The following is a 14080-nucleotide window of genomic DNA, read 5'->3' as shown; positions in this document are numbered from 1 at the left end:
ATAGTCCACATTCTGCCTTGCTCCCTCTGCGACACAAGGGTGAAAAACAAGAGAGAAGCAGCACCATAAACAAAGCTTTGAGGCAATTTAAAGAGTAGAGGACTTAAGAGGCAGGTGTGGAACTGTATGACGGGGCCATCACAAATGAATATAGGAAGTAATTAAGGAATAAAGAAGAGCACAATCAGGGCAGAAATGTCAGCCTACGCTCTCTGTGGAATCCCTTATCACTAAACGCAGCCCATTACGGACAATGACTAATGTAAGCAACAGTAAACCGCCACTGGTGGGCTCTAAGCACTCCCCCTCAGACCCGAAACCACCCAATCCAAACACACTAGCATCATGTGAGCACACATGTTGAATCTTATCTGATCTGTCACTTAAAAAAAGCTTAAATAGCTTAGTAGAATCTGTAAAGGGCTGTATCACATGATGTCAGTCTCATTACGCTAAAATTAACAACTTCTGTTCTTGCCCTCTTTGACCCAGCATGTCCTCCGACTCCTCCCCCAGCAGACTGAGACAACAGCTCATTAACAATTCAGCTTTGTACTGTTAGTAAAATACTACATGGTTAAGTATGTATACTTCAGTACATCTCATTTACTTTAGTATTTATTAAAAACGAAATGTACGATGGTGTCTTTTTGCTCCAACTTAAAGACAACATGCCTCCATGTATCGCCTGTTGCTGGAGAGCTTTCTGTTTACGCATTTTTGTTTGTGTGTTTTTATCAAATCAGGACACACTGACGGAGGGAGCTAGATGTTGGCGTAAAGTCTACACATTAACAGACAGGAAGGGGATAGGAACAAGAGGTCATGACCTTTGGGGTCATCAGCTGTCCGTCTGGAACATATGAACCCCCCTGTCGTTCCCTCCCTGACCCGACCTCCTTCAGGACTGCTCAGGAGTCAGATGTTACGAGCAAAAATGAAAACTTAGTGACTGACTGCCCAAGCCAAGATGTAAACATATCCAACTCTCTGAGAGAGAGACACGTGGAACCTCAATATATAAATACACACACACACACACACACCAAGAGTTCACATGAACACCTGGGTTTCTCTGAGCCAGCAAGTGATTCCTCCTACCGGCTGTTTTCTCCATTAGGCTTGTTTTCCTGACTTTCTGCAGCCATTTTCACTGAAAAAACGTGACTGACTCAAAGTGACCTACAACATGTTTGTTGACCAATAACCTCTCCACATAAATCCCGGGATATAATATGAATAACAACATGCAGGTTTATTTAAAGGATGCAAAAATACACATGCAATGTTTCCTGAATTTAATCCCTTGATGATCATTAGTTTCTTTAAAGGGGCAGTTCAGCCTAAATTTAAAAAATACACATTTTGCAAACTTTCTTCTGCGTGGTGATATGGTTGGGGGGTGCAGTGCAGTAGAGAGAAAATAGTTCCTACAAAGGCTGATTCAAATGCTTCAAAGCATCAGTCCCTGTCATAGTAATCAATGTCCAAATCAGTATTCCAATTCTCTTATATATATATATATATTTATATTTATGTTGTTATTTATATATCTATATATATATATATATATATCAAAATCATCAAAATAGCCCATAAATAAAGAAACAGTAATCCAACATAATTCATTAAGCATCAACATTACTTAGTTATTCTAAGACAAGGACTTTTAAACTTGGTGATAGGCCTTGTTTTGTGACAGTTTGACCACCTGTGACAGACTAACAGATAACAGAAACACTGATATTGTCAAAAAGTCAAATGTGTGGAATACTTTACAAATTTACAAAGATGACACCCAAAAAGTTGCATGCCATATAAGCAAAAGAAAACCGGCATATCACAGATTCACAATGAGCTTTGCAAATCACCTGAAAAATGTCTCACAAACTTTTTTCTTTTTTTTGCTATAATGGCTGTTGCTGCAACCTGCATGCTTAAAAGTGGCTCATTGTCACCTTATTTTACCTTTTTATTAGGTGCTTCGGTTAAAGCTGATGTTTTAAAAAATGTCCTCTTGTCTGTTACTGCCCCAAAAACTGCCAAAAACTGGTATTCAGGACAGCTCTAACTCATACATCAGACTGCTTACAACAAGGTCTGTGGATTATCTTTAATAACCAGGTCATGATTTCTAGAAAGAGACATCGCTGTTGAGTTTTGACTGTATCTGGTTTGTGCTTTGAGCACCACAAACCGAGTGCCATTTAGTACCATTATATTCCAGAGAATGGAGACATTGCTACATCCAATTTCTCCACCTTTCATTAACTTTCACCAAAACAATCTAGATTGATAAAAGAAAACCGTCAGGTAAGAGGAAATCTAGTTTTTAGGGTAGACGGTCCCTTTAAGAAATGACAAGCATGTGAAGAGATTCCACAGCATCAGTGTCTCTAACCACATCTATTTAATTTCAATTTAAGCAGGGGATTAAGAATGTTTTAAACATTACACTCGGTGGCTGCTTCATAGTTCAACAGGCTTTTTGGGGGGAGAGGAAGGCAGCAGCTGAGGGACCACTTAATACACTGCAAAGCTCTTTGGAATATATTAAGCTAACTTGTGGCTCAGATCTCCCTCCAGAATCAGGACATGAAAGATTTCCTCCTTTGTCCCTTTTTGCATTCTCCCTCCTAAGTGCTTATCATGCAAGTAAATGGCTTTCACTGTCTCTCTATCAACAGCGAACAATGTCAGAGTGTATGTAAAGTATTTCAGTTGACACTGTGACTAAAAAAAAAGCCGGAGAAAGGTTCAGACCTCATTATAATGACTGTTTACATTACGTCTTGATTTGTTCCCCTCATTGAGACATTTCTAAGAATGACTGTCATTTTATTGGCTCATAGCTGTCCAAGATAAACACCAATGTCCACCGCCGCCCACTATCTCCAGCTATAATTGTTCATTATGTAAGATAGGCCTGAGATATTTCAAACAGCTTCCCCAGAGTCTTCCTCTCACTGTCGGACTACTGTGGAAGTTCAGTGTACACAGTTTAAGCAGTGGTGCTTTAATCCAAATAAAGTCAAATTTAGATTTCCAAATAATGACACCTTCAAGATGCAAGCTGCATATTTTCCCAGGAGGCACAGCAACACAATAGGCTGGCACTGTGCTGGGACAAATTGCTCCAATCGTCCATGTTGTTTTCCTCTACCTTAACAGTAATGTATGAGTGAGGTGCATTGTGTTTGGGTCCCACGGATCAGCAGCAACAATCTCTGCTCTACAGTTCAACTTTGGCTACCGACCGGAGCCTCATTGTTCCCTAGCATTTCCTAACCTCAGAGGAATTCCTCCTCCAGGAAATATGGTTTACAAGGGAAGGCACCAAGCCCAGCCACTTGCAGAGACTCCCCCCTACCCTTCACCCTCCTGGCAGTATCTACAGAATGATCGCCTCTACCCTTTTCCCTTCTCCCCTCCAGCAATATCCTGTTCGATTCTCTCCCTGTTGGTACTCGGAGTCTGCTGGATTAACCCACCAGGGAGTCACACGGGGGGGGCGAGTTGTCCTCCATTGTGACCTCTAGACACACACAAACTTGTGTGGTTTGTAACCGGTCATAGCGTGGCGGCACAGGAAGCGGGGGAGGCAAGTGTGCGTTTGTGTGTGATCAGATGAAAGTCTGCATTATGACCCCTCTCCCCAGTGGGTCTGTCTTTGATCATCCTGAGTATCTTCCCCAAGACCTCCAAGACGATAAGACAGCAGATAATAGCAACTCTTTGTCTTTTTCTCTCACTTTCTAGCTTCTTTATTATCATCAGCCAGCTCCGACACGCAGCTAAATCTTTCCCTGTCAGATCTCAATCTGATGCATCCATCCTGACACTCCCAGGCCAGAACAGAGTTGCCTTGTAAGTATCAGTCACTTCTCTGAAATGAATCCCAGTTCCAGCACCACAGGGGAGATAAAGGAGGGGTGGCTGCATTCCCTGAACCCCCCGCCCCACCGCCATTACCAGGACAGAGGACACATTCCCTCATGTAATCGCCTCCTCCATTTCTCCACTGATGCCACTTCTAAGAAAGGCCAGATAGTGCTCCTCCATCCCCTCCCTGGTCCCTGTGTCCTCCATTGGAAACATCTGGGAAGTGGGAGGGAGGTCAGGGTGTACGCATTCATACATGTGGTCTGGGAAATAGCACTCTTAATGACACACAACACGACCTGACTTCCCTGCAAAGTTCCCATCGCATGGAGAAGCTGAAACTGCTGGTGAAAACCATCCAAACATGCAGTCCAGATCACATCATATCAGTGTTTTAACATCCTCAGCAGCCACAGATTTATTTGTAAAATAAGACTTGATCTCAAACAGCAAAGTGACAACTTTCTGGTTTAAACAGAGGACATCTCCAATGTTTCCCCTCCATCCTGTCTTTGAGATTAGGTTTTATTTCATGTAACGCTGTTAAGCTGAAAGCACATCTTTCCTGGGCTGCAGCAACCGAGCGTTACGCTCAGTGTGCAGCCGGAGATGTGTGTTGCCAGCTGAGCGGCGGCTCCAGTGGTTTTCATTTGAGTCCACCTGTGCCGTCCTTGGCAGAACTCCACACACTTCTGGATTTGATCAGAAGTTGGCAAAGGAAGCAGCAAAAATACACTCATAGTGTATTTTCAGTGCCGTGTGGGAAGTGGGGCAATCATGCGGATGGAATAGTGATGCAGCACAGTGTGACAAAGATAGGGAGGACAGAAACACGGATGTCATTAAAGAAGTGTCTCTGATAAATTTCAGCTCTTTTGCTCCTTTAGATTAACATTTTCTTTCTAACATGGGATGACTGTAAAGGTGGGTACAACACTGCAACTTAAGTTTCACGACACAGTAAACACTAAATAAATGTCAGATAATAGCAGATTTTGCTGTGATTTTTGCTTTATCTGCATTTTATTTTATTTTAAATACCCAAGTGCCCCAAAATAACTCAAAACAGTTCCGGATCAGACAAACCACTATGAGCCTCTAACAGCCTATGAGCAGACTGAGAAGAGGATTAAACATCACACTGGCTGTGCAAGAACCAAAGCTGTGCCATGCCTCTTTGTGCCTGCTATCCCAATTTCACACTTGCAATCTGAAAAGTTAATATCTCCATCAAACGGTTGGTTTCAGAGTGTTTACAGGTAAAAGTTGAGTCTGATGTCACACATCCTGACCACTTTATTAAAAGTAGCAGCAGCATGCAGGGGAGTTTGCACAGGTTATTAACACTCACTGGACGAGATCTTGCGCTGGAGTCTGATGCACCATGAATACTAAACAGGCTGGCTGTTTTTGTTTGTTTGTTTGCTTCGGGGGTTCATTTTCTGGAGTGAAATGTGCACTTTTGTTTTCAGTTTTCTGGTTTAAATGATTCACAAAACTTACCGAGAGAAACTCTAGTGTCCCAACATAATCCCGTTCAGTCTTTAGAAGTTCATTTAGGACGCACACTCGTAACCGGAGCTGTTTCTCCAAGTCCTTCCCGCTTTCAGCTCTGTGCTCACTCCTGCTCTCCTCAGTCATTGTGAAAGGGTTAATACAAAAAAAACGTATCTCCTTCGGCGAAAGTTTCACATCACAGAACAGGTTTCAGTTATGTAAAGTTTGCAGCATGGTCAACATTGAAGGGGCAACTGCTGTCTTCAATGGAAGTCCACGGAAAGTATTAAAACAATATCGGATAAAAACAACAACAACAACAAAAAAGTAACACAAAAAAGCGAGTTGAAAATGAAAACTACACAACAGCGCGAGACAGCTTCCCACGGAGCGTGACTGAAGAGTGTGCAACAAGTGGACAGCAGTTAGAAAGTTGAGTCCATGTGACTCCTGAAATCTTCATCCTAATCCAGCCTCCTAACAGCCTAAACGCAGAGGAGGACCAGTGTCAAATTAGCCATAGAGCACGCGACGACTTCCAGATTCCCCTTTCAGCATAAAACTGCCGCGATAGGTTTCGCGGAAAGACATCAACTCACACGCTCAGCCAAATAGTTTTCACGATCATACAGACGATCTATACTTGATTCAAATTGCTGGTAAATACTGGTGAAAAGCAAATGCAGGAAATTAAAGGTACACTATCTGAATTGCACTAAAATACTTACTTTTTTATCATCCTTTTAATTTGAAGGAGGTATTACTGTACTTCCGTGATTATTGTCATAATCTCCTTTCATTTTGACACTTCTGACCATAGATATAGAAAAATAAATATACTGCATATGTATATATGTCCAGTGGTGGAGGAAGTATGCAGATCCTTTAGTAAAAGTACTAATACCACACTGTGAAAATACTCCGTTACAAGTAAAAGTCCTGCATTGACAATTTTAGTAAAACTAAGTAAATTTAGTCAGGGAAAGTACTTACTTTTAGTATTAAAAGTAAAAGTACCCAAGACAGAAAAAAGTCTAAAAACAAAACACTTCTCCTAAAAATCATCTTAAAGAAGTTTGTGTGTGTGTGTGTGTGTGTGTGTGTGTGTGTGTGTGTGTGTGTGTGATTGTGTGTATGTGTACATTCTATATACATTTTTAGAAGCCTGAAATAAGGTATGTGGTTAACACAGGCTGAAGAGAATATCGAGGGTTTTTCTCCCCACTTGTGAATTGTTAAGGTTTTATGTGTCTAAAAACAAGTGGCTTAAGGAGACTACAGAAAGACACACACCAAGCCACGCCAAACACGGCTTTACGAGTGATTGCATTCAGGTTTCAAAAATCCTGAAAGTGGTGTTCATTTGTGAGGATTATCTTGCTGAACAAAACATGTAAGTATCATAAATGTTTGTTTGCCACAGAGCTTACTTTCTGCCATGATCCAAAATCCAATGGAAAAATCACATAGGCTTTTTGATGACACAGGGCAATGCTACAGGGCAGTGGCCTACAGAAAAACATCATCCCTGGGGCACTCAGTTGCAGCAAACAAACAAAAATCCTCTGTGGCTGAAAAAGCAGTTTCCCCATAGACCACCATTATAAAAGAGGCACCTGTAAAACAACAAGTTAAATTATGACTCTTTCTATCATGAATTTTTGATTCAAGGCAGTTCATGACTCGGTTACGCAAGATAATCCACAGACCTTGTTGTGAGGAGTTTCATGTAGGAACTATTTTCTTTCTACCAAACTACACCCGTCAACCAAATCACTGCACAACTAGCTGTCACTTTCCTCAAGCCGAGAAAAGCGATTGAGGGCCACATATCCAGGATGTGAACCCAGAAGCTAGAAAGGTTTTGGGCACATGCACAAGGTGAACAATTTTCATGGACTGAATAGGCGCCATGCATGAGATTGGTATCCAGATCTAATTATGCATCCATGTTACTGACCTATTAGATCACTAATCCAAGAGAGTATCACTCAGAAGAAAATGACTCCATTAATGTCTTTAAAAATAAGAAAAATATAAGATACAAACCAATGACAGCAAAGCAGCCCATCCATCAGTGTAAGTCCAGTTCACTCGAATTCACTCCAATGAAATTTATGGAGTGAGATAATGGGGCAAATAAAGTGCTCCTCACTTGTTTGAAAACTCCTTGTCAAGGACCCCTTGGTGCTGCCAAGACCGAGCTGATACTAGTGTCTCAGCTGAAGCTAACCATGCAAGAGAATTATGTTGCTTTACTTTAATTGCTTTCTTTCTCTTCGTAATAAAGCACGGTAGTCGGCTAATGAAGTAATAAAATTCCATCATAAAGCCTCTGCTTTATAGATCATTAAGTTGCAAATGAGTTTATGGCTTTATCTTTATGTGGGGAACCCAGCAGTTGCATACTTTGCAATGGCATCAGTTCTTTTGATAAACACACACATTTAATATGTGAACTTAAAGGACAGAGTGAGTCACAAATGACCCTGCTTTGCATCAGACCTGCTTCAGTCCCTCTCCTTTCATGATGACCACCTCTCTCAACAGACTGTCGCTTCACTTTAGTTTCCTCACTGGCTGAGATTGTGCACAGGTTCAAAGGGACTCTTATTGAGCAGAGACAAGACATTGTGGGCTGTGGGGGTCTTGGACTCGAATTAAGATATTAAGAACCTCAAAGAATCATGTGAGGTTCTCCTTAAATGGACAGTTCACCCCCCAAATAAAAAAATTAAAAAATGTCCTCCTACCTTTATCAATCTAGACTGTGTGAGTTGCAGATTGTTGGAGATATCAGCCACAGAGATGTCTGCCTTTACTCAAATATAATGGAACCCGATGGCACTCAGCTTGTGGTGCTTAAAAGCGCCAAAAAAAATGCATATGAAAAACAACATTAACGTCTCTTACCAATCAAAGAAATTATGACCCAGTTACTAAAGATAATCCACAGACCTTGTTGTGATCAGTTTCATGTAGGAACTATTTTCTTTATACTTTACACCCACCAATTTACCACCTTGCAAAAGGAGGTGTGCATCGATATGGACAAAAGCTCATGCTCATGACAGAGTGAAATGTAATCATTAATGGCATCCTCGGCTGAGCTGTAACATATAAAATAGTTCCTGCATGAAACTGCTCACAACAAGGTCTGTGGATTATTTTGAGTAAACGAGTCATGATTTCTGCAAAAAGACTTAATTGTTGAGTTTGTCTTTATTTTTTGCACCACAACTCATCTTTACTGGTAATGAAGGAATCCAGTCCAGTTGCAGTCCTATAGACCTATCCACCTCTCAAAGTGCACCTTGGTAACATTTGCTTGAAATTTTGGTACAATTCATTATGTGGCAAAATGCACAAAATAACTATAAAGGCACAGTCACACAAAGACATACAAAAATGCAAAGAGTAACCAGTCAGAGTGTGTTCAATCAGGGCTGAATTTTCACTCTTGGTAGGTGAAAGCTACGCTAAAAATCCCTGCTTGCTTTCTCCGCATGCTACAGTGCAGGAACAGCCACTTGAGAAGCTGGTTAAGTGTTTATATATTGAATTAGACACAGTCAGAGTCATTTAGCGCCTGGGTAAATAGCAGCACAATCAACACTAGAACCAGCTTTAATTTCACCGCCCCGAAAAGTCTTTTGAGGGGATTTTAGGAAAGCCATTTGCAGCCCACAATAATGATTTAAGGATTAACATTCCAACAGGTAGGGATTCAGTTAACTCCATTCTGCAGCACATTTATACACTTTGTCCAGGACAGGGGTTTTTTTTGTATGTAACTCAGCATACTCTGTAGTCTATCTATTGGAGCACATTCACCGAAAAAAGAAAATGAATCTGATGACTGCTGCTGCGCTAATTCATCATCACCAGAGGGAGTCTTTCTTTTTTGGAGCTTTTTTATATCTCAATTACAGGTTAGTGTCAGCTTTGTGGGATGACATGAGGACACGGCTCTTAAACTTGAGTAAATCTTGACATGTAGTATACTCTGGTGGTTAAGTGAAGTATTGCATGCTTTCCTGATAATCAAGTTAAGTGCTGTACTGTTCCTCTGCTGCCAGCAGAGAGCAGTGTTGGTTTTGACTAAGATACAGCTCCTGCTGTGAATGAAAGGATTTCCATCAACCAAAGCTGCAGCCTCATAATGACTCTATTTATTGACAAAGCCCTTGAATGGGCCTGGGCCCCAGTCTGACACTTAATGTACTAAATCTGGATCCTTGTTTGAAAAAAAAAAACACTGGAGTAACCTTGACGACATTTGTGGCAGACCAACTTAATTATAGTTTTATATTAGCCATTCCAGTGCAGGTAAATTTCCAGACCTTCAGCTTTTATTGCTCATGACTTTGGTCTGTGGAATTAACTTCTATTATTTGTGGTTTGGTGCAGTCGCTGCCTTGCCGAGTGCTGCCAGGAAGTGTTCTGTCCTTCCCATTGGAGGGTCAGACTGATATGCCTTTTCTGATTAGTTGCACTTAACATCAAACTGGTGATAGCAGTGTTAATTTACACTGATATGGACGTGTAAAACCGAATTTCCATCCACTGAATCAGTTTATTGCAGCCAAAACCAACATTCCTACATTATATCCGCAGCAGTATCAGTCAAACAAGTTATTGTCTTTTGTTGTGTTTTATTTCTGTACAGTCGTGATACAGTATGTAAGGGGAGGGGTTTATTGCTGTGAATGGTTCGGTTTCACCCTTTCCAGACAGTATGACCAGGCTGCAGTGTAGGAAAACATTTATCTTTATGCTTATCAATCAGATAAAACCTTTTCCTGGCAGCTTTTAAATGCCCTTACAACAGCTCCATATACAAGTTAAGAAAAAGAAAACATGTTATTTGCCAAGAAAAGTCATTCTGTGTTATTTAATGGCAGAACTACAGCCTTGAGTGGGCAAATGTGTGTTACAAAAAGGCCATTCATCCCCAGCTTCAGGTTGTAGTAAGTAACAATCTCTGCATTGTGGTTAATTTGCACTGGCTCATGTTGCAGCACTGCGCAACAGGCCGTCAAGATAAGTGCTTTAATAAAGTCATGGCATGTTGCTAACGTATATATTAGTCTTTTGAATTTGTAGCTCACCTGTTTTTCTCTTCTTTCTGCCAAGTTTCTGTTTCCTGAGTGACTGATGTGAATAAAAAGTAGTGATACCTCCTTTTTAACAAAGATATCACTAACATGGCTGCAACTATTATTCAAATTCTAGTAATAAGAAGTTTTATATGATTCCAGGCATTGAGATGCTGTGGTAAAAATAGCAAGGCATCCCTCTAAGGAGAAATGATCGATTTGGACCAGAGAGAGGGTAGAGGGTACCGTATATTTAATCTATGAAATAAGAAAGATGTTAGAATCTTCAGTGATTTGCTTCAATAAAAGAGTTTTATATTATTTTATCTGATTTGAGCCATACACAGAATATTTTTTATCACTTTTCTGTTCACATTTTCAGACTCAAGCATCATGTTTATGCACTGTGAAAGAATGATTGTTAAAAATAAATTAGAATGGGTGACAATTTTCTATATGTTTTAAGAAATTTTCTTTTCACGGAATCCACTGAAAGGACTAAAGACTAACTTTGCAATTGAACTTAATGGGAATGGTTGGTGTTAATTCAATTACTGTAAGTATGTATCTATTTGTAACTGGCCACATGAAACACAGTTTCCATAGACTTTAGTACACCTTAAATATTATGCAAATTTAATTCCCAGGTCTCCCTTGCACTGAATCTAAGTTACAAACAGTTTCTTTTGTATTTGCTTTGGACTATTTCTGAATTTAAACTGTGGTTTGCAAAATAAATATTAATACATTTATACTTAAAATGTTTTTTTTATATTCAGAGTTAAATTTCATAAATACAATTAGATTTTATGTAGAAAATGTTAGAAAATTAAAGATTTAAAATATATAGAATAATAGAATGAAAACAAAAAATAATACACAGCAAACATATTCAGTAAACAACAACAGTGTTTCATGTACAAAGGGGAGTAGGAAGACATGAATGCTTATCAAGGTCTACTCCCCTTTTCAAATTTTATCTATAAACTTAATATTAAACATGAATATTCAAACTTTCTGCCCCAGTGTTCACCATACGCACCAATCAAATAGAAAAGAAAAAGTCTAAATAAAAAAATCTGAATAAAACAAAACAAATCAAAACAATCAGAAAACATAAATCAACAACAGCCTCTTTATCTTCCCCTCTGCAATCAGCCAGGTTAAAATTTCCACAGTAAAGTTGTTCTATAAATTAACCATTATAACTGTAATACAACAACATTTTGTACTTCTTGGACAAACACATTTTCTTGTGAATTACTGACTAGTTTTACCTTTCCATTTCTCTAAAATTGTTTAAATAAAAAGGAGAAAACACTAAATTAAAGGGGGCCAAAAAGCAGAAAGATGATGTATGATAATAGCATGGTAATTCCTTGATTATTTTTCTTTCTCTAACCACTATGCTCTGCCTCCCCCATTCCCCCTTCTCCATTTTGCCTCTCAGGTCCAACTTCCCTTATTTTTATTACTGTAAGCAAGTCTTTGTGCTTTGTAATCTGTCTGTGGGCTGCAGATGTCTGAGCAAAGCTTAGTGTAACTCATGTTTCATCTTTTGTCTCACAATGATGGATGATTGCAAACGTAACTTCTTGTTATTGTTATTATCTTCCCCCAACTCTCCATTCATTGTGAGAGTTGCACATTTTTTCTGGCTGCCAAATGGTCCACTTTGTACTCTCTCCTAGACTGCGCACCATCTTTAACCCCCCTCTACTCCTTTTCTTCACTTCTCCCTTCAGGGTCAAAAGGTCAAAGATGTGCACTCACAGCCCCGCTCAGGGTCAGCTGGGACCTCTCAGATCCTGCAGATGCCCTGAAGGCATCACAAAGAGCTGCAGTTAGCCCCACAGTTTGCGCGGAGCCCCCCTCATCACCACCACAACCAGTGCAGGCCTCGCTCTCAGACTGCTCTCTTATCAAAGAACTCATTCACACCCCTCGGCACAGTTTGAGGTTCACAGAGGAACATGGTGATTTATTGGACCTCGGTGCCATTCTAAGATTGTACAGCGTTCGCTCTGAGAAAGATGTTTGGTTCTTCACCTTCCCGCAGACCGCAGCCCAGTGCCACATGTCCAGGTCTACGTTCCTGTGTGTTAAAAACAACACAAACTCCCAGCGTTGCCCTCAACCTACGTGTCTGTGCCCAGCGTGCCATGCTTAAATGACCTGCCAACGTAACTGCCTTTACATGCAAGCGTTTTAACTCTCCCCGCAAATCCCCGAACATGATATACATGGAACGCAAAGCAAGCATTTTATGAATATGCTTCTGTGTGCAGCTGTCGTGGCGCTCAAAAACACTTTCTGGGTTTATGTTATTTTTGAGAAACAGCTCTGTCAGACAGCCCTTCCTTAAAGCTTGGTTCATTCAATTTAAGTTTTGACGACATTTTCCAATAAGGCGGTGGATTATTATGGTGCTGAATCATCTTTGATGTTCTTCTGAAGTACTCTTCACAGACTTTGAGTAAAGGAGAAACTTTTATGCTTTAACCCTTTGAAACCTGAAGCAACATTACTTTTCTAGTGCTGCTTTCACACACTTTTCATATAAGTATTTAAACCTATGAAACCCTGAGCATATGTATTTTTTCCCAAAATATGGTGAAAAAAAGAAGGAAAAAAAAGAAATGTTCCACAAATTACAAGAAATTAGTAGATTAAAAAAAATAAATAAATAAAAATAATTTAAAAAGGGAAAAACTATATTTATTATTTTCATGTTTACATTTTTTAAATTAGTTAACAGAATTATTGTTATTTTTTACAGTAAGCAGTTACTATTTTACTATATTCAGTTTTTACTTATTTTTTGGCCATGACTTATTGATTTGCCTAGGTTTCAAAGTCTGACTTTTGAACTGCTAGTGAATGCCAAATTGTTTTAAATGCTTTAAACCTTGACTCTCTTATGTCAAACAGTAAAAGAAGACCCACTGTGGATTTATATAGCATACTAACATCTGTGATGTCTTTAATCACAACAAGCGCATTGAAAGCATTTTATCTTCAAGCCATTGTGGCTATTAGTCTCAAGTTTGTCTCATCAATAAATACTTCAGTCTGTCCTGAGTTTAAAACTAAATGCAAGAGACGAGCAGCCCACTGCTGCTTAAACTCCATCTTCAAGTCATTAAGTTATTTACAGCTATGGTGATTTGAGCACCTGTGTTCTGCAAATACCACTATCTCAACTGTGTAATTAATGCCACTTTTCAACAACTCTTGTGCGTTGCTAAGTGTGTTGTCAGATACAACACTCCTGTCCTGATGTCTGTGTTTTTGGGAGGGAGGGCTTTTGCAGGGAGCAGGGAGTGTTTGGGATCTGTTGTACAGTAATTGGGTGTAAAACAGGTGGCGTGCTGTTGACACTGGAGCGAAGCATGTGAAAAATGTGCTGCTGCCATGCAATCACAAAAGGAAAGGGCTGGCAGTTGACTTAGACATTTAATCACTGTGTTGGGTGATAAATAGAGGATCAAACGGAGGCACGAAAAGCCTGGAATAACAGGGAGAGCCACCTACAGCTCAACAGAGAGACTCCTGGTGGAGTAATGCCAAGGCACTGACAGAGCTGGTGGCTGGTTATCACT

At 40.0% G+C, this 14080-nt stretch overlaps 1 protein-coding gene across 1 annotated transcript in view; it reads right to left on the bottom strand.

Annotated features, from left to right (window-relative positions):
* prex2 (phosphatidylinositol-3,4,5-trisphosphate-dependent Rac exchange factor 2) overlaps positions 1 to 5796 on the bottom strand; it is a 115989-nt gene extending 110193 nt beyond the window's left edge. Inside the window, exon 1 of the mRNA XM_042510369.1 lies at positions 5386 to 5796. Within this exon, the coding sequence (XP_042366303.1) occupies positions 5386 to 5523 (138 nt within the window). The 5' untranslated portion in view covers positions 5524 to 5796. The remainder of the gene's footprint in view (positions 1 to 5385) is intronic.
* Positions 5797 to 14080: the final 8284 nt, after the last annotated feature.

The sequence above is a fragment of the Plectropomus leopardus genome, chromosome 21 (genome assembly GCF_008729295.1).
Source record: "Plectropomus leopardus isolate mb chromosome 21, YSFRI_Pleo_2.0, whole genome shotgun sequence".
NCBI classification, from domain to species: Eukaryota; Metazoa; Chordata; class Actinopteri; order Perciformes; family Serranidae; genus Plectropomus; species Plectropomus leopardus.
This window is presented reverse-complemented; position numbering and strand designations above follow the sequence as displayed.